The sequence below is a fragment of the Aquarana catesbeiana genome, linkage group LG01, assembly GCF_042186555.1.
Source record: "Aquarana catesbeiana isolate 2022-GZ linkage group LG01, ASM4218655v1, whole genome shotgun sequence".
Taxonomy (NCBI): Eukaryota; Metazoa; Chordata; class Amphibia; order Anura; family Ranidae; genus Aquarana; species Aquarana catesbeiana.
In genome coordinates this window covers 314,544,222-314,565,088 of record NC_133324.1, presented here as the reverse complement: position 1 = coordinate 314,565,088, position 20,867 = coordinate 314,544,222, and the positions used below count along the sequence as shown (strand labels likewise).

The following is a 20,867-nucleotide window of genomic DNA, read 5'->3' as shown; positions in this document are numbered from 1 at the left end:
TTTAGTAAATCTCCCCGTGTGTAATACAATGCTATCCTGTGCAAACGACGCAGGAGGCTTCTCTATTAACCCCTTCCCGACCAGCCGCCGTAGTTATACTATGGCAGATTGGCTCCCCTGCGTGAGCCGTCGTACCTGTACGTTGGCTCTTTAAGACGGTGTAGCAGGCACACGCGCACCCCCAGCAAGTCTCTAGGGCCAATGCGCGTGCCCGGCGGGTGCGATGACAGCTGGGCACCCGCAATCGCTCATGACAGAGCGAGAACTGGGATCTCTGTGTGTAAATACACAAATCCCGGTTCTGTCAGGGGAGAGGAGATAGATCGTGTGCTCCTACTAAGTGGGAATAACGATCTGTCTCCTCTAGTCAGTAACATCCTCCCCCCAGTTAGAACACACATGGGGGGACACAGTTAGCCCTCATTCACACGAGGCGGACTCCGCTTCCACGTAGCCCGCCTTGGTCCGCCGTCTCAGCGGGAGATCTCTCCGTTTATCTCCGCTGAGCCGGCGGATGACAGGTCCCTCTCTGCTCACTGAGCGGGGAGGGGCTTGTCAGGCGCCGCTGCTGCCTATGGAGGGATCGGATGAAAACGGACAGCATGTCCGTTTTCATCAGATCTCACCCGATCCGATAGCGACGGATCCGGACGTAGGGCCATCCGTCTGCTTTTTGCGGATTGGACGGGGTCGGATGTCAGCGGACATGTCTCCGCTGACATCTGTCGCTGCATAGGTTAACATGGAGCGCCCGTTCAAGTCCGCCGTCAAAACTGACAGGCGGACCTGAATGGTCCGATCGTGTGAAAGGTGCCTTAACCCCCTAATCGCCCCCTAGTGTTAACCTCTTCCCTGCCAGTGACATTTCTACAGTAATTAGTGGCTATTTTTTTAGCTCTGATCACTGTATACTGTATCACTGGTCCCAAAATAGTGTCAAAAGTGTCCGATGCAATCCTGGTTAAAAAAAAAAAAATAAAAATGCTATAAATCTATCCCCTGTTTTGTAGGCGCTATAACTTTTGCACAAACCAATCAATATACACTTATTGCGATTTTTTTTTACCAAAAATATATAGAAGAATACATATCGGCCTAAACTGATGAAGAAATTATTTTTTTATGGATATTTATTATAGCAAAATACAAAATATTGTTTTTTTCAAAATTGTCACTTTTTTGTTTATAGCGCAAAAAATAAAAACCGCAGAGGTGATCAAATACCACCAAAAGAAAGCTCTATTTGTGGGGAAAAAAAGGACGTCAATTTTGTTTGGGTACAACGTCACACGACCGTAGAGTTGCCAACCCATCCCTTTAAACCCGAACACATATGAATTACACATGTTCTGAGGCTAATTTAATGCAGATAAGGCACCAAGTGAGTTTAATTACCACCTTAATTAGCCACAGAACCTGTGTAATTCATATGTGTTCGGGTTTAAATGGATGAGGTGGCAACCATACACGACCGCGCAATTGTCAGTTAAAGCGACGCAGTGCCGTATCCCAAAAGATAGCCTGGCCAGGAAGGGGGCAAATCCTTCTGGGGCTGAAGTGGTTAATTGTCGCATATGTGGGGGAGAGAATCTCCAACCAATACACGCCTCCCTCAGCCGTGTGGGAGCGGCTTACAACCTCCTTCCTCAGCCGCACTGTGCCAGGCTACTCCACCTATTAGCAACACAGCGAGGACCACAGGCGGAGCCATAGCGAGGCGTGGAACGCAAAAGATGATAATGACTTCCGTGTATGCTTGCACAGATTGAAGTATCCACAGCAGCGGCTCTCGTCCTAGGCAAGCTACAAGCCACCTTCACATTATGGAGGGAAGGCCGTGCTGCTTTAAGCAGCTGTTTCCAGATGCACCATTTGCTATGGGTCATACCAACGCAAGGTACGGGTGGGGCACGGCGTAGGCAGAGCGCGCCTGCCTTCCTGCAATGACAGCGGTGAGGGGTACCGGTCACGTTACCCTGTGATCCGTTCTTTAGCGAATGACGTACTAGATTGTGTATGACAAAATGGCAACTCCTCCCCCCTCCAGTGACAATGGCTGCGTCCGCGTCCTGGACCGTACCATCTGCGGCGCCTCCCACAGGGGTGCTGTGGGCTGCTGCGCCGCTGTGCGGGTGATGTAGGGGACGGAAGCCAGCTGGGGTGTGGTGCCCTCCTGAGCCCAGCTTCTGTTATGCCGCTGCTGCCGGACACTACAGCGCCTGCGCCGCCTTCTCCGTGTGTGCACTGACATGTGTGCTTTGTGTCACCCCTACAGCTGTCACTTGTGACACGTCCGCCGCTTCCCTGTTTTCAAAAGTTGTATTGGAGAGTCCGGTGTCTCCGGGGCGGCCCGAGCCCGGGGGGTGTGATCTGCGGGGGGGGGAACATTCCGTGCCAGGCCCGACGACACCAGCCGACACCATGAGCACCGAGGACGACTACCAGGCCAAGTACCCCCTGCATGCCCTGGTGTGGAATAATGACTTCCGGCAACTGGAGAGAGAGCTGGACGGCAAGGTGAGAGAGAGCAAGCACACCCTGCTATGGATGGGGGCTTTGTCCTACTCTAATCAATAGATCTCTATCTATCTCTAAGATGTTTGTGATTGGCAGGTCATGTGATGAGTGTTGTGTACATTGAAGAACCAATGACATCAGATTGTCACTTCCATCCTCGCTCACATTGCGCCGCGCTACACATCATCACGCTTGCTTTCATTTTTAAATGGCTTGATGATTCACCAGAAATCGGGTCCTGTGTTTTTTCAAGTTGTTGTAAATCGCAACCCACAGAACAATTGCGCCTGTGCGTTGTGGCACTCCGCAGCACGCATTGTATGGGGTCATTCACATGTGCTTTGATCGCTGAAGTGCAATCAGATCGCTCCTCAGAGTATTTGACAGGCGGTATGGAGGTGCTGTGGCGCCTGCTTTAACCCCTTGATCCCTGCACCAGCACGCTGCAATCGTGCATTGTGGGGCGTTTGCAGAACAGCCCCATTCACTTGGCGGACGCTATGTCCACTGAAGGCAACAGGGGGTAGAATTCCTGCCGCAGCAGGTGTAAACCCGCCAACCGCTGCCTCTGCAGCTAAAGGGGGTAGCAGTTGGGCATAGTAAAAATGTGTCTCAGTCATGGGATTTTACCACCCCTCAATGATTAGTTTGTATAAGCCCTTACATGTGTTGGCCTTTTACATGCGATTTGTGATGGATCACTTTTCAGAGGACATTTGACAATCAGTAGGGAGGTATATGGTCACTGTTTTACCCCTAAAAGCCTACACTGCAACCATGTGCATTGCACATGATTTCAGGCAGTTGCGATACAGCCCTATTTAAAGCGGAGGTCCGCCGAAAAAAAAAAAAAAAATTAAAAGCCAGCAGCTACAAATACTGCAGATGCTGACTTTTAATATATGGACACTTACCTGTCCAGGGCGCCCGAGATGTTGGCAGCCGAAGCCGATCCGTGCTTTGGCTCTCGGCTGCTGCCGCCGCCGCCATCCTCGGTAAGGGAATAAGGAAGTGAAGCCATGCAGCTTCACTTCCTGGTTCCCTACTGCGCATGCGTGCCCTCTCAGGTCCCTGCTGTGTTCTGTGTCTCACAGAATACAGCGGGGGAGGACGGGGTAGGCACCGGAAGTGGCATAGATCACCGCAAGCTCCGCGGTAAACTATGCCAGGAAGTGGGAGCAAATACCTGTATTAGACAGGTATCTACTCCCTCCTCCCCCCTGAAAGGTGCCAAATGTGACACCGGAGGGGGGGAGCCAAAAAGTGGAAGTTCTGTTTTTGGGTGTGGAACTTCACTTTAATTCAAGTGGTAGTAAACGCTTGTTTTTGTATTTTTACCTATAATAAAGTTTAGCTGTAGGTAAAATGAATATCTCCTAAACGTACATAGTTTTGGAGATATTCTAGCAAGCAGCAGCCGGTGACTTGACCAATGCATGCACTCTGAGAGAACAGCATACCACTAGCGTTCCTTCAGAGCTGTGTGCTGTGGCCCAGACTTCCCAAGCATGCACAGGAGTGATGTCATCGCAGCTCTACCATTTAAGGGGCCGCAGCCCATAAACTGAAAGGAAGACCAGGTGAGCATGAAGCCTCTTCAGCGGTGACAGCGCGCCGCTGGAGGGATTCGTTTTAAGGTAAGTCTTTCATAATGTACTAGGTACTACAGCTCTAACCACTTTCATTATAGCATGGTACTATAGTTCTGAGAGGGTGTCCATAGAAGTCCTCTCAGAACCCTGCCCCCCTGGGGCATGCATTGGGCACGCTCTGTGACTTTGTGTGCTTTGGACACAGCTGATCATAGATTCGGGTAAAGGGCCAATCACAACATCCCATTACTATGTGATCAGCTGTGTCCAATCACAGCTGATCATATGTAAATAGACTTGCTGGTTTTCTGCAGTTCTTTCCTCACAGGAAAGGAGAGCCGCTAACCGGCAAGTCTGACAGGGCGCGTTTACACTGATAATCAGGGCACTGATCATCAGTGCAGCCTGTCAGTGCCACCTGAGAGAAACAAAATGTTACCCCAGCTCCACTGCCAATATGAAAGTCCACGAGCTGTGATCCGGTGCTCTAGCCAGGACCTTCAGACCCCAAATACAGTACATGAATCAAAAAGGGCTGGCAACTCGGATGCTGTTTAATAAAAGTCCTTTATTGGGTACACGGGTACAGGCTATACACTGACGCGTTTCGGCTAAGAAGCCTTCATCAAAGCTTGATGAAGGCTTCTTAGCCGAAACGCGTCATAGTATAGCCTGTACCTGTGTACCCATGTAACCAATAAATGGCTTTTATTAAAGAGCATCCGAGTTGCCAGCCCTTTTTGATTCAAATGTCAATGCCACCTCATCAGAGCAGTGCCTATCAGTGCTGCTTCATCGATGCAGCCTCATCAGCAGAGAAGAAAAAATACTTGTTTGCTAAATTTTATAACTGAAACTAAGAAACTTTTATTTTTTTTTTTTTTCCCTCATCTTCCGGTCTTTTTTTAGTTTGTTTACCCAGAGAATAAAAAAAAAACAGTGGTGATTAAATACCATCAAAAGAATGCTCTGTGTGTAAAAAAAAAATTGTCATTCAAAGTGTGCTGGCACTGAACGCTAAACATTGGCTTGGGTAGAAAGGGGCCCAGTATTAAAGTAGTTAATGCAGAGCTAAAGTTCCGCTGTAACACAAAGAGCAGGCAGGCTTTTCATAGTAGAAGAGACATGCAGTGTCTCTTCTGGCATAAATTACACCTACCTGCTTCCTTGCTGTCTTTTCTGGCAATGTAAACTGAGTTGCACGTGCACAGGTTTACATCACCACTCTGGTGTCTGTGTGCTGGAATGACGGTCTCCTGCGAATGTGCAGGAGTGACGTCACCCTGCACTGGCCAATGAAGATGGCGGAAGACTGGTGCACATCATTTTGAGAGCTCACTCCTGTGATGGTGAAGGTGAACAGTAACAGCTAAGTAAAGCACTTATATGTGGCTATATAAGTACCTGTAGTAATAATAATAGCTGGGAGTGACCCTTGGCAACAAGACAGGATGGGAAGATGTAGTCTTTGGGAGTTTTTTGCCGTCAGGCTTCAGTCAGGTATATAAATGGCCTATACCTATAATAAGGGCATTATTTAACTACATGCCGACTGCCCACCGTCGCTTGACGGCGGCAGAATGGCTCCCCTGCGCAAATCGCCCGTAGCTGTACGGCAGCCGCTTTAAGGAGTATGGGGGGCGGGCGCATCACTAAGGAGCCAATGCGCATGCCTGGAGGCCGCGATGTCCGCCGGGCACCCGCGATCGCTCCTGACAGAGCAGGGACGGGGATCTTTGTGTGTGTAAACACACATTCACGTTCTGTCAGGGGAGAGGAGACAGATCATGTGTTCCTAGTATATAGGAACACCAATCAGTCTCCTCCCCAGTCAGTCCCATCCCCCCACAGTTACAGCACACTCTGAGGGAACATGTTTACCCCTTGATCGCCCCCTAGTGTTAACACTTTCCCTGTGTATAGCAAAAATTTGTAAATAGTTGTGTCTGCGCTAGAAAATTAATAATAGTAAAACAAAACCAAAAACAATAAATTGTGCAAATATCACTATTAAAAAAAAAAAATTATAAAGAGTAAAAAAAATATATATCAATAAGCTATATCTTAACAATATTAAGTGCTATCAATCTGTGATAAATAAATAAAGTGCAACATGCATATACACAATCTAAGTGCTGATACAAATATCAAGAGAGTATTCACTCTTTCAATAAAGTGAAATGCAAAGTTCATAAAGTTCATAAATAGTCAACGCCAAGTGCATAGATATAGTGTCCATTAAGAATGGTATCCATCATGCTCATCCAAAACAGTGTGCAAAAAGATATATAGCATGCTTCAGTGCTCTCCAGTGGTCCCCAACAGCATATGCGCTCACCTCTGAGCGTGTGACACAGTACCTAAACTATGTCAAAACACGCATGGGAGCCCCTCCCGGGCTCTAAAAGGTATACAGGTGCTGACCTCCCACTTGCTCAGATAACATCACGGTTCATAAATAGGAAAGAAAGAACTCCATAGCGTAATATAGTTAAAAAATATTTATTTAAAATAAACTCCCCTCATAGGGGTACTCACATTGTACAGGTGCGTGAGTGCACCATCCTATTCAGGGCTTTAACATGTAAGGAACGCTGGTATGGCGTGCGGTGTGGTGTATCCTCCTCATCTGCTCCTCCGTGCTGACAGCTCCGTCCTGGCCCCTCCCCTACGCATATTCGGCACAGGGATCACATGCCTTCATCATGAAAAAAAAAAAGTTTTCTTTGTTTTTATAGCGCAAAAAAAAAAAAAAAAAGCAGAGGTGATCAAATAACACCAAAAGAAAGCTCTATTTGTGGGGAAAAAAAAGGACATAAATTTTATTTGGGTACAGTGTCGCACGACCACGTAATTGTTAGTTAAAGTAACGCAGTTCCATATCGCAAAAAAATGGCCCGGTCAGGAAGGGGGTAAATCCTTCCGGGGCTGAAGTGGTTAACCTTGGCCAAAGCTGCACAGTTTGTTTTTATCTACAGGCACGACTCGCCTGTAAGGCAGTTTTTTGGTAAAGGTGAACTACACCTTTTTGTGTATTGGTGCATGTAACAATGAATGGGGATGCACAACATTGATGATGATGTGGTGTGAATGAGCACTAGTTTACAACATGGATTTATTCATGGTGTTTTCACCATGGACAGATGAAAATCCATTTTCATGTATTTCCCTTTTCCATACCCATTGAGGTCTATTGAATAAGACCTTCTAGCCGCACACAGTGCATATCAAAATGCTGGCGAGGAGAATTTATCAAATGCACACAACAAGACACACTGGGAATTTATCAAAACTGGAGCATCTGTGCATGACACCCAATTAGCTTCTAGTATTAATTTTCAAAGCGTAAGAAAACAAGCTGAAACTAGAACCTGATTGGGTGCCATGCACAGGTTCTCCAGTTTTGATAAATTCCCCTGTCTGTCTTGCCTTGTGTATAAGGCCTGGTTTACACCTATGCATTTGGTGATGTATGCACGCTAAATGATTGGGCTGAAAGGCAACAACACACATGAAAATAGGGCGGGCTGCATTGTTCTGCAGCAGAACGCACTGTATGTAGGGCTTTGCTGTACTGCGTTTGCAGCGTGCATGTGTTTTAGAGGTGCGTTAGCAGGATATTCATAATGATTAGCATTACAGTGCACTAACACATATAACCTGTATTACTGCAGGTTGTGGGGTATGTTATTTCAAAGCAATGGTGTGAATGGGTCCTCAAGTTCTTTCCAGTGTTATTGTTTTTTTACTTATACAGTATGTCCTTCTGTCTTAGGCTGCATTCACATGGGCTTACCTAATCGTACACCCATGCGAAGGACTGTCTTTGCCCACATGAAATGCACAGGTAGTTCTATTTATGTCTATTGGGGTGCAGCAGCTGCATGGACGACGCTGTTGGTTCCATTCTGACAGCTTTGTGGGTGCATGTTCCCAAACGTACAGGGTCTTGTGTTCGGGGACCCGCATGGTTGTCAAATTGGGACTGGCAGCTTTGTCCATGCAGGTACTGTGTCCCTATAGATGATGATAATAATAATAATAATAATATTATTATTATTATTATTATAATACAGGTTTTATATAGCGCCAACAGTTTGCGCAGCGCTTTTCAACATGAGGGCAGACATTACAGTTCCATTACAATTTGGTACAAGAGAAATCAGAGGGCCCTGCTTGTTAGAGCTTACAATCTAAAAAGGAAAGTTCAATGGATACAAAAGGTAATAGCTGTGGGGGGATGAGCTGATGGAGGAAGTAAAACAGTGTTAGTTAGAAGCAGGATTAGCTTCTTTGAAGAGAGGTTTTCAGGGATCGCCTAAAGATGGATAGATTAGGGGGACAGTCGGACAGATTGGGGTAGGGAGTTCTAAAGGATGGGAGAAGCTCTGGAGAAATCCCGGAGCCGAGCAAGGGAGCTAGGGAGCAGGAGGTCTTGAGATGACCGAAGAGAGCGGCTTGTTTGGTATTTAGGGACTAGGTTAGTGATGTAGCTAGATATGGATGGGACTGCCTGCACACAGATGTATGGATAGGTACGCCTGTGTGAATGAGGCCTAAAGGTTATTTTATCTTTTGTGCAATTAAAAAAAAAAAAAAAAAAAGAACATTTTATACTTAAATGCTGTGTCCAAAAGCGTCTGAGCACATTTTTTCTCAACCTCCTTTTAACTGTAGCAGATTATTAAAGCAGTAGTAAACTGTCATTTTTTAAAAATGTATTTATCTTTTTAAACCTGCAAGGCAAATTTATAATGTGCTAGTATGCACCGCATACTAGCACATTACTCAAAAATGTAAATAAAACAAAGCCTTCCAGCGGACAGGACTTGCACCCTCACCCGGTCTTCCTTCCGCGTTGGCAGGCTCTGGTTCTTTGATTGGACGAGCCGCAATGACGTCACTCCCACACGCATGCTGCTGTTCACAGTAGAGGGCTCTGAAGAAGCTACACAGTATGCCTTTCCTTCAGTGCGCATGCGCCGGTGACTTCACTGGCGGCTTCTCAAGTAAAGATCTCCTAAACGGTGCATTTTTAGGAGATATTTACTGTACATATAGGTAAGCCTTATAGGTAAAAACATTCAGGGACAACCACAATTGGAAGCGCTGATCAGGACAGTCTTGAAAGGACAAACAATCAATCAAAAAGCTCAATGAGATAAAATCATGTGCCGATTTTAATAATGACATATACTTAGATGAACAATATAATTTATTATTTTGTATTCATATTCTAACCATTTTTCTCGTTGGGGAACACAAGGTCAAACTTGCCGCGAAGACGTCGCACTCAGGTGTTTCCATCCACCAGTTTCAGTTGGTGGTTGTTCTGGCGGCCTCTTGGTCCCTTTCTTGTTCTGTGGCCGTTTCACCATCCTGCTACATATCATTGGGGATTCGATCGAGGCCTCATATTGTCCATCCGGCTCTGCACACGCTGGCTTCCCTCCTCCTAGTTGCATCCAGGAATACATGAAGGTTTTGCCATTGTAGCATTCCTTCATCAAGCCAGTCCACCACTGACTGTTTCTCAAGGTACTGTCAGTGAGGAGCACGCTTTGCAGACGCTCCATCTATGCAAGGAGATTTATATATAATTTTTCATCTAAGTATATGTCATTAAATTGGCACATGATTTTATCTCATTGAGCTTTTTGATTATTTGTTTGTCCTTTCAAGACTGTCCCGATCAGCGCTTCCGATTGTGGTTGCCCCTGAATGTTTTTACTTGTATTGACACCCCTCCTGGTGTGCTCACCCACACAGCTGCTTTTTATTCTCTTGCTGGACTTTTACAAGGTTCCCAGTGCAACATATGTCCCATTTTTCTGGCACCTGACTGTTTTTTTCATTTTAAAGCCTTATTATAGGCTTACCTATATACATTAACTCACAAAGGTGAATACACCCCTCACATTTTTGTAATATTTTATTATACCTTTTCATGTGACAACACTGAAGAAATTACACTTTGCTACAATGTAAAGTAGTGAGTGTACAGTTTGTATAACAGTGTAAATTTGCTGTCCCCTCAAAATAACTCAACACACAGCCATTAATGTCTAAATCGCTGGCAACAAAAGTGATTACACCTCTAAGTAAAAATGTACAAATTTGGACCAATTAGCCATTTTCCTTCCCTGGTGTATGTGACTCGTTAGTGTTACAAGGTCTTAGGTGTGAATGGGGAGCAGGTGTGTTAAATTTGGTGTTATGGTTCTCACTCTCTCGTACTGGTCACTGGAAGTTTAGCATGGCACCTCATGGCAAAAATCTCTGAGGATCTGAAAAAAAGAATTGTTGCTCTACATAAAGATGGTGTTGGCTATAATAAGATTGCCAAGACCCAGAAACTAAGCTGCAGCAGGGTGACCAAGACCATACAGCGATTTAACAGGACAGGTTCCACTCAGAATAGGCCTTGCAATGGTTAACCAAAGAAGTTGAGTGCACGTGCTCAGCGTCGTATCAAGAGGTTGTCTTTAGGAAATAAACCTATGAGTGCTGCCAGCTGCCTGCAGAGGTTGAAGGGGTGGGGTGTCAGCCTGTCAGTGCTCAGACCATACGCCGCACGCTGCATCAAATCGGTCTGCATGGCTGTTGTCCCAGAAGGAAGCCTCTTCTATAGATGATGCACAAGAAAGCCTGCAAACAGTTTGCTGAAAACAAACAGATTAAGGACTTGGATTACTGGAACCATGTCCTGTGGTCTGATGAGACCAAGATAAACCTATTTGGTTCAGATGGTGTCACGCGTGAGTGGCAGCAACCAGGTGAAGAGTACAAAGACAAGTGTGTCTTGCCTACAGTCAGGCATGGTGATGGGAGTGTCATGGTCTGGGGCTGCATGGGTGCTGCTGGCACTGGGGAGCTACAGTTCATTGAGGGAACCATGAATGCCAACATGTACTGTGACAAAGCATGATCCCCTCCCTTCAGAGACTGGCGATATTCCAACATAACGACCATAAGCACACCTCCCAAGATGACCACTGCCTTGCTAAAGAAGCTGAGGGTAAGAGTGATGGACTGGTCAAGCATGTCTCCAGACCTAAACCCTATTGAGCATCTGTGGGGCATCCTCAAACAGAAGGTGGAGGAGCGCAAGGTCTCTAACATCCCCCAGCTCCGTGATGTTGTCATGTTGGAGTGGAAGAGGACTCCAGTGGTAACCTGTGAAGCTCTGGTGAACTCCATGCACAAGGGGATTAAGGCAGTGCTAGAAAATAATGGTGGCCACACAAAATATTGACACTTTGGGCCCAATTTGGACATCGTCACTTAGACCCCGTTCACGCTGGATGCGTTTTTCAGGCGCTAAAGGGCTAAAAATGGCGCCTGTAAAGTGCCTGAAAAATGTCTCCTCTGAAGTCCCAGTGTGAAAGCCAGAGTACTTTCACACGGGGCGCTGTGCTAGCAGGACGTTCAAAAAAAAGAACAAGTCCTGCAAGCAGCATCTTTGGGGCGGTGGAGGAACGCTGTATACACCGCTCCTAAACCGCCCTTGCCCATTTAAATGAGTGGGCACTGCTGCCGAAACGCCTGCAAAGTGCTTCGGCAGCGGCACTGCTCAGGCGCATTTAACCCTTTCTTCGGCCACTAGCAGGGGGTTAAAAGCGCCCCGCTAGTTGCTGAATAGTTACGCAAAAAGGACGGTACAGCGCCGCTAAAACTAGAGGCGCTTTACCGTTGATGCTGCCCGCGGCTCAGTGTGAAAGGGGTCTTAGGGGTGTACTCACTTTTGTTGCCAGCAGTTTAGACATTAATGGCTGTGTGTTGAGTTATTTTGAGGGGACAGCAAATTTACACTTATACAAGCTGTACACTCACTACTTTACGTTGCAGCAAAGTGTAATTTCTTCAGTGTTGTCACATGAAAAGATATATAATAAAATATTCACAAAAATTTGAGAGTGTACTCGCTTTTGTGAGATACTGTGTGTGATAATGTATGTTATATATATTTTATTTATATTAATATGCATTGCAACCACGGCATGTAAACACTCCCGTCCGCTGACTATTGCCACTTAAAGGAAGGGGGGGGGGGGGGTGCTCAAGTGTACATTTTTGCCTCCCCCTCAACCCCACACCTAAATTAAGCCTAAAACATAGAAGATCTCTGCAATGTTGTATCAATTATGTAAAGCAGTAGCTGATTCATTACATCAGCCTTTCCCAACCTTTTGTACATGGAGAAACCCTTGAAATAACTTTTCAGGTCTTGGGGAACCTGCTAAAAAAAATTACTATATCTGCTGTTCACAGTACATTAGTGTGATGGTCACTGGTAATAGAGCTCCTTACCCTTGTGGTCATTGAGAAGAATCTCTACTTAAGCTTGCCATACATGACTCCAGTTTTTTTTTTCATTCTGAATGAAAAAAAAAAAAAAAACTGAGCCGGTACCCCATCCACATGTTCGAGGTGTTGTCATTGTATTCTCGCCCACTGTTGGCATTCACTGATCAGCTACAGTTGATGGGCTGCTAGCGCCGATCTACGCAAAATTTTCCATCAGGACCGTTAATGAAAAGTTGATCAATAAATTTGTCTTTTCATAAACGGGAGCAGCCAAACATGGATAAAATTCGATCTGTGTATGGCCAGCTTTACAGATAGTTGAAAAAAACATTGTTGTCAGTGGTTATTCATCTGAGTGTCAAAAATTGCTAATTGCTGAAGTAACCCCTAGCAACCACTGAAACAGTGTTTCTCAACTAGGATTCTGTGATGCCGGATTTATATCACTTAATGTTGTTTCCAGTGTTGTTCTTAATGCGTGCTGACAGACAGTACTGTCTGTGCATTGCTACTCGATGGCTCCTCTTTAGTTCTGGCTCCTGTTAACTCAGAGGGAGGGCCTGGGAGTAGTGGAGTAGAGAGCGGGAGGCGACTTCTTATAGCAGCACCGATCACAGACTGTGGGAGAGAGCAGAGTGCAAGCCCATGGATGGATCAGGATGTGAGATCCCCTGATGAGTCTGTGTATGGCAGCGGTGTGATGCAGAGAGCCGGAGCACTGTGTGTGTGTGTCTCGCCTCCTGCTACGTTCAGTCTCATCCAGCCATGTGCCCCTGTGCTCTGCTCCTCCTCTCTGCAGTCTATATTCAGCGCTGTCATACACTGGATGTCACCTCCTGGTACATTCATCAGTGTGCTCCCGCTCTCCACAATGAACTGCAAGGGTGCTCGTGAGCATCCTCATGGTTCGTTGATCTTCCTGGACTTAAGTAACTGTCTGCATCCGAGGTAACTAAGTTTGCAGGATCCTGACATTGCACCTGCGATCTGGTTATTGCAAATGCAAAGCTTTACAGGGTCTTATATTTCTAATCAATACACATTTTTTTTTTTTTTTACCTGCAAAAATAAATGTGCATTTATTTCCTTTTAACATGAACTTGGCCTATACAAATGTAACTTTTAAATGAGAATTTTCTTTTCTTATTTGTTTTTTTCTTTTTTTTTTTTTTTTTTTAATTCCTATACATTGATCACAAAAGTTCCTTTTTTAGATCTGTTAATCAGGACTACATTTACCACATGTGTCAAAATAAAACATCACCTGGTCCAGTTCTCCATGTTCTAGTTTTTACTTAAATTTAAAAAAGGAAAGCAAAAATTCTCTCCAACCCTGGAGTTAGGATGTGGGCATCGTCTCCCTACTTTTATTGAGCATTATACAGGTGTTATAATAATGTTCCATGTTGTAATTCTACTTTACAGCAAATGCAGCAGAATTAGTGTCTTCAATAGGGCTAGGAGTGACATGTTATGACAGTGGTTTAGAGCCAGCAGCCCAATCTCCAGTGAACTTACCCTGTTTCCCCCAAAATAAGACCTAGCGTGATTGTCGGTGATGGCTGCAATATAAGCCCTACCCCCCAAATAAGCCCTACCCTGTTTCCCCCAAAATAAGCCCTACCCTGAAAATAAGACCTACAAGGACTTTAACTAGGGCTTATTTGGGGGGTAGGGCTTATATTGCAGCCATCACCAACAATCACACTAGGTCTTATTTTCGGGGAAACAGGGTAATTTACATTTTCGGTTGTACTATAAGTTCAAAGGCATGAGTCTATAACAATATGTTTTCATGGACATGCTGTATGTTTAATACACATGCATTAAAAGAATGCCTATCTGATAAGCAAAGATCTGTACTTCTTCCTCTTCTTCTTCTTCTTCCTTTTTTTTTTTTTTTTTTTTTTTTTAAACTTCCATTTACCTCCAGCATCAGTGGTGCTGAACTAAGGAAAATTCAGTCATGCTTATTAGGCTAAGCGTATTCACTTTAATTGGTCTAAACTTGCTCTGTGACTTGTGTTATTGTAGATGCCTGAAATCTCCTTTCATGTATGGTGTTACACACATATTCCCGCTTAATGTAATCCTCTTACTACTAAATGGGTTTTAATTGTTCCGGATTAGCCGCAAATAACCAGTTTTTTGGCCATAACTGGCAAAAAAGGATTTCCCTCCAGTGTTGGCCGTTGCCCAGTGACTTGACAGCTTAAAGACCTAGCCTGTTTCATAATGCAGGTTTTCTGTTTTAAAACCAAGAGCGGTGGCCAGTATATTATGAGTAGTTTGCTAAGAGCGCATATACAAGTAATTAAGCCTGAAGCTAGACTTACATGGTGGATTTAGAGCTTTATCTTAAAGAGTAACGCCACTTTTGTTGAGAAAAAAACATTCCCAGCTAGGTGATCTATGTACATTACAAGGACTTTAGCAAACTTTGATAATTCCTACCTTTTTGTTGTTCTGAAGAAATAGCCGTTTGCCTGTGTCCATGAGGAAAGTGAATCTAATGGAAGTGATTTTTAAATTATAAATCAGCTGCTGCACTTGCAGGGCTCTGAGGACAGTGGCAGGGTCTGCAACCCTTTAGAGGTGATTTTCTTTGGTGTATCTCACCAAAAATTACATTTTTGTTGAAGGTGATGCCCAAAATCTGATTTGTATCTTAGTGCAGACTTTTGGGATAATCAGAATGCCAATCGCACAAGGAGGAAATGAGACATCTGGAGGGCGTGCTGTACACCATCTGTGTACAGAACACCTCCAGGTACCCATGGTAGCCATATTGCATTGTATTTTACAGATAAATCAGAGCTGCAGATTGAAAAGGAAAGATGTTTTTTTTTAATATCATTCAATTATAATAAGACTTGTGTGGCAATTGTATATGCTATATTATTTTTTTAATTTGCTATTTTCCTGAGAAAGTGGAGTTCCCGTTTAAACGATTATGCATGTATGGTTTTCGCATTGCTGTTTTCTTTTTCTAATTTGTCATTTTACTGTATGTCATTTTACCTATTCTCTATAGGATATAGAGCAGCTGGATCCACGAGGCAGGAGTCCATTACATTTAGCTGTTTCACTTGGACATCTAGAGTCTGCTAGAGTCCTCCTGAGGCATAAAGCAGATGTCACGAAAGAAAACAAGGATGGGTGGACTGGTAAGTATTTTTAAATATCATTAACATCAACCCAAAGCCCATGCTTTCCGAAAACAAAGAAACAATCAAGGTTAAATGATTAGGTAAGGGTGTAGTGGTAGGGTAACATGGATTCTTTGTCCTTGTTCCGATAGCTTGTGCATTTAAAGCCGCGTACACACGATCGGATTTTCCGATGGGAAATGTGTGTTGACAGGCTGTTGGAGGAAAATCCGACAGATTGTACGCTCCATCGGACAGTTGTTGGATTTTCCACGGACAAATGTTGGATAGCAGGTTTTAAAATTTTCCACGGACAAATGTCTGTTGTCGGATTTTCCGAGCGTGTGTACATAAGTCCGTCGGACAAAAGTCCAAAGTACAAACATGCATGCTCGGAAGCATGGACGAGCCAGAAGCGGTCAGTCTTGTAAACTAGCGTTCGTAATGGAGAATTAACATTCGTGACGCGGCAAATTATTAAATCTCGAAATGACATGCACGTTCTCTTCTTCTTTATTAGGATAATAATGAAGCTACTTTGCTGGTAATGCTGATGTAGTTATTTGCAAACTAATTTTCACAGGCTTTTTTTTCCTACTGATATCAAGAATAATATTATGCTTTTTTGGGGCAAGTTACCGCAACACCATTATCCCGTAGTTTTTAAGATCAAAGATACAACTATGTTGGTGTCCCTTGTCAATTTTACATTTGTATTTTTTCAAATGTAACTGCCTACTCCCAAACTGTCATTTGAAGTAAAACACATAGCCAAGTAGTATTCTCCACAATTTTTTTATTGTGCATTAAAAAAGAAAACAAATAAAATTAGACATGCTATCTGCCAATAGAACTTGACCAAAAAGTGCATTCTATGCATCCAATAATATAGAAAATATACCATATCAAATCATTATTCAACCAAAAAATAAAATAAAAGCCTCAAGCTTCTTAATATAGGGGGTCAACAGTGCCAAGAATTGGTGAAAGCAGGGGTTCGTCATCCGGAGATAATTCCAAATATCATTCGGATTATTCTCCTGGAGCTCCTGCAGCAAAGGCATATGACATAATTAGTCACAATTTAATAAATCAACCAGTTTTTGGTCCAAAAACTCCTCCTACTGTTCCTGCACTGGACTTGGGTCAAAGCAATAACTCCAAGGCCAATAATAAATAACACGTTATCTCCTCCGATACTGCAACATGTCTGGTTGACGAACGGCCGTCCAGAAATGAAAAGTGCGAGTCAACATTCACCAAACTTCTACTAACACGAAATTAGCAGGAGTCGTCCAACGGGTGGCGCTAAAGATCTGAAAAACCACGTACTACGTCACTGCGTTCGTGTTTGTTGGCCGACAATTCCTTGCCGTTTGTATGCAAGACAAAATCCAGGCACACGCCTACGGACAAAAGTCAGAGGTTTTGTCTGCGGAAAATCCGATCGGGTGTATGAGGCTTTACAGTCTTGCAGTTCCTCCCATTGTCTGCACTCTGCCCTTTGTATCACAAGGTTCCTCAGACTTCTTCCATTGGGCATCTCCTATCTAGCAAACATGTTGATTCAAGACAAACAGAACTAGAAAGTCTTGATCTGTATATGGATATCTATCCTTTTTCACCTGAACTGCCCGATCGGTTAACTCTGAGTTGTCTGAACCACTTGAAGTTACCTGGTATATCTTGAACTACAAATCTAAACATCATGCTGCTGATATTCCAGGCTGATGTTGGGTTTTGTAAGAAGTTGAATATAAGAAAATAAAGGATCGCCTAAGGCCCCTACATCCTATATTCTCACAAAAAGGAAAGCTAGAAACAAGATGGATTTTTAGGGTGCCAACACAGACTCTCAAATAAAATTCACATATTTTATTGTAACCAAATGGATAAAAACATTAGCTCATATAAAATAAGGCCAATAAAATGGACCTGCCTCAGCAACTTCCCATAGAATAACAGACATCTAAAAACATCAAGTGATAAACTAGTCCACGACCAGATATAGTATAAGAGAAATGGTGTCTTCCATGGGTAGGCAGTCTTGCTCCATCTCTCTATGCATTTCACAGGAGTACCTAGCTTCTTCAGGAGGTGAGGGGTAGCTAGAAGTACACAATAATACATTCAAAATTAGATAATATCAGATTAACATGCTAGTGATCTCGCCAAGTTATATAGGTCCAACCACAAATAAGAGGCGGTATAGTACAGTCACAGGCACATACTGGAATTCCCTGGGGGCTGGTGTGGGAGTCAAAGCAAAGGGGCAAAAATGTATATCCTACCATGACAAAAGGAAAGGGTTTTTTTTTATAGAAGCAAATGAGATCTATCAGAATTAAATTGGCACCTCACAAACCAGCATATCTTGCGCACCTGATAAGGTCCATGTGCATACACGCACAATGGGTCCAACCATGAGTATCTTTTGTAAGAAGTTTATCATAGCCTCAAAAAATTGTGGTGTTGAATGGTCACCCATGTACATTTTGTTATTCATTTGCTTTAAAACAAAAAAAAGATCAGTTATGGGTTGGTACCTCAGATTTTGTATATTGCAGCAGATCCCTGCCACTGTCTTTTGGAAGCATGGCATTTGTTGGGTTTATTACAGGAGAACCTTCTGCATGCTAAATGAGTTGAAAAGTTTTCAGTGTTCCCAGTCATGTTGCTTGGTAAAGTATACATGGAGGTTTTTAAACCTGTGAAAAGTATTGTTGGTATTTTTTGTTTCAGTTCTGCATGAAGCGGTTAGCACAGGAGACCCAGAGATGGTTCAAATGGTTCTGCAGTACCGAGAGTTTCACAAAGCTTCCACAGCTCTTGGAGGTGTACCCGAACTACTAAACAAAACTCTGGAGGTGAGTCAACATTAATGTACTAAAATAATCCCTTGAACAAGCCATGTGTCACAATGTTAATAAATATCTTACACAAATCAATAGTTAAGAAGAGTGTATATATAATAGCTGTGTGTGTGTGTGTGTGTGTGTGTGTGTGTGTGTGTTGTTTGTTCTTTATTTGAGCCCCTCCTAAGCAGTACTACTCTAGTAAAGTGTGCATACAGGCTGGTATCCCCATATCAAGGGCCATGAGCATGCATTCTCACTGCTATATTATATAAGTTATCTACTCTTCAGGGTAGTTGGCAAACCAATCTGTGCCACTTTTGGTCTATGCCTATCTGCAAGTGCCAGAAACAAAAAGTCAATATTGCATGTATAGCCTTGTCTGAAAAAAAAAATTATATAAGTATTGCAAAAATTGCAAGAAAAGTTAATGCTACATAATACCTTTTTTGGGTTTTAACCACTTGCCGACAGCTGAACGTCCATGGACGTCCTGGGCTTTGTGGTGGTATATCTGAATGATGCCTGAAGCTACAGGCATCATTCAGATAGTAAATAAATAAATGTAGCACTATGTGTAAAATTATAAATATAAAGTGCAAATCTCTAAAATAAATAAATCCTGCATATAAATGAATAGTCCATAAAATGAAGAAATAAAACATGAAAAACTCTCTTCTTGTGATCAGTGTATCCACACAATTCCACCACAGTGATTGTTCAGGAAGGGGGTAAATCTTCCGTAGCTGAAGTGGATATAGAATCAGCAAGTGACCACAATGTGCTACAGTATGTCCTGCTTTGACTGTTTACTGTGTTTTTAGTTTAAAAAAAAAAAGTGAAATCGGGTTTACATTACCAGCTGGTTCTGCTGATAATGCACTTCAAATGTAAGTGCATTACAGTATCTAGTAAACAGAAATATGACATTACACCGTGACCATCTTCTGCATTATTTATTTTGCAGTCTGAGCTGACAGAAGAGAAGAATAGCGTTTACATTATTTACAACATATAGTATTTTTCTGAGCTTAGTTTCATTTTGTTACTTTAAAGAATCTTGGAGATGTGTGGGAGTGAGGTTTGTTAATCAGCTGTCAGAATCAGATAATGTAATTTTCAGCTTTCATTGTTACCTGTGCTGATTGTTCATAAAAATGCTCCTTTTTTCTAACCCAAAAATGGCAGATTCACTAAGCATCTAATGTAAATGGATGTTTCAGTGAATTTATTGCAAAAGCATTGGTGTGGATGGGAGGCAACATGCCCTGGAGTGTGAAGTTCCACTTTTACCAACTAAAGCTAGATATATCTGGAATTCTACGCTACATATTCAGAAGTACTTACCCCTAAACTTAAGGTCTTATACCACTCTATCTTCGAACTAGGGAAACTCCCTTCCTCCATGCAAGAAGCCCAAATTATAGTTCTCCCTAAACCAGGCAAAGACCCCCATTTCCCCTAATCATATATCATCCTATATCCCTACTTCCTGTAGATATTAAAATATTGGCCAAAATACTAGCTTCTCGGGTAAATACAGTAATTTTATCTCTCATTCACCCAGACCAAACAGGTTTCATGCCAGGGGAAAAACACCGCAATGAACATCCAGGCCCAACATGAAAACTCAAACACCAGTGGTTGTAGCCCTAGATACAGCCAAAGCCTTCGACTCAGTCGAATGGATATACCTATGGGAATGTCTCAGTTGCTATGGATTTGGAAACAAATTCATAAAATGGGTACAGCTTTTGTATCAGACACCCAAGGCACAGATTTTTGTGAACAGCTGGTTGTCAGATGAAATCTCCCTTGAGAGGGGCACAAGTTCCCTCTTTCCCCGCTCCTATATGCCCTGGCTGCGGAACCATTAGCTATAGCTATACGAGCGGACTCAAATATTATAGGTCTAAGATGGGGTGATGCATGAGGAAAAAATAGGACTATATGCAGATGATACAATATTATATGTGGCAGATTAGGGACCGTCACTACAGTCGGCATTGGCCATTATAGAGAAAATGGGAGGATATTCTGGTTTGTGCATAAACTGGGAAAAGTCCCAAATTCTCCCACTTGACCTATTTCCCCCACCCACCCACCGTTCAGCCTGAACTCCCTTTGACTAGAGTCTCGGAGATCAAATACTTGGGGGTGAGGGTGACTAGAAATCTGGGAGACTATATCCCTCTCAACATAGAACCCTTATTTGCAATACTTAAATTTAAAACCCAAACCTGGTCTAGACTACCATTAGGTGTAATGGGAAGAATAAACTTAATAAAAATGATACTCCTGCCTAAAATCCTGTACATGGTGTGGCATGCCCCTCTTTATATTCCCCTGAGAATATTTAAACAGATGGAAGCAATTTTGAAGCCCTTTGGGGACATAACCGACATAAATTAGCCTGGCATATGCTGAAAAACTCCACGTCGGAGGGG

At 43.4% G+C, this 20,867-nt stretch overlaps 1 protein-coding gene across 1 annotated transcript in view; it reads left to right on the top strand.

Moving 5' to 3' along the window:
- Window positions 1-1,669: 1,669 nt before the first annotated feature.
- Window positions 1,670-20,867, top strand: part of ANKRD13A (ankyrin repeat domain 13A) — a 103,787-nt gene continuing 84,589 nt past the window's right edge. The window contains exons 1-4 of the mRNA XM_073629575.1: window positions 1,670-1,897; window positions 2,276-2,517; window positions 15,451-15,583; window positions 18,308-18,432. Of these exons, the coding sequence (XP_073485676.1) occupies window positions 1,753-1,897; window positions 2,276-2,517; window positions 15,451-15,583; window positions 18,308-18,432 (645 nt within the window). The 5' untranslated portion in view covers window positions 1,670-1,752. The remainder of the gene's footprint in view (window positions 1,898-2,275; window positions 2,518-15,450; window positions 15,584-18,307; window positions 18,433-20,867) is intronic.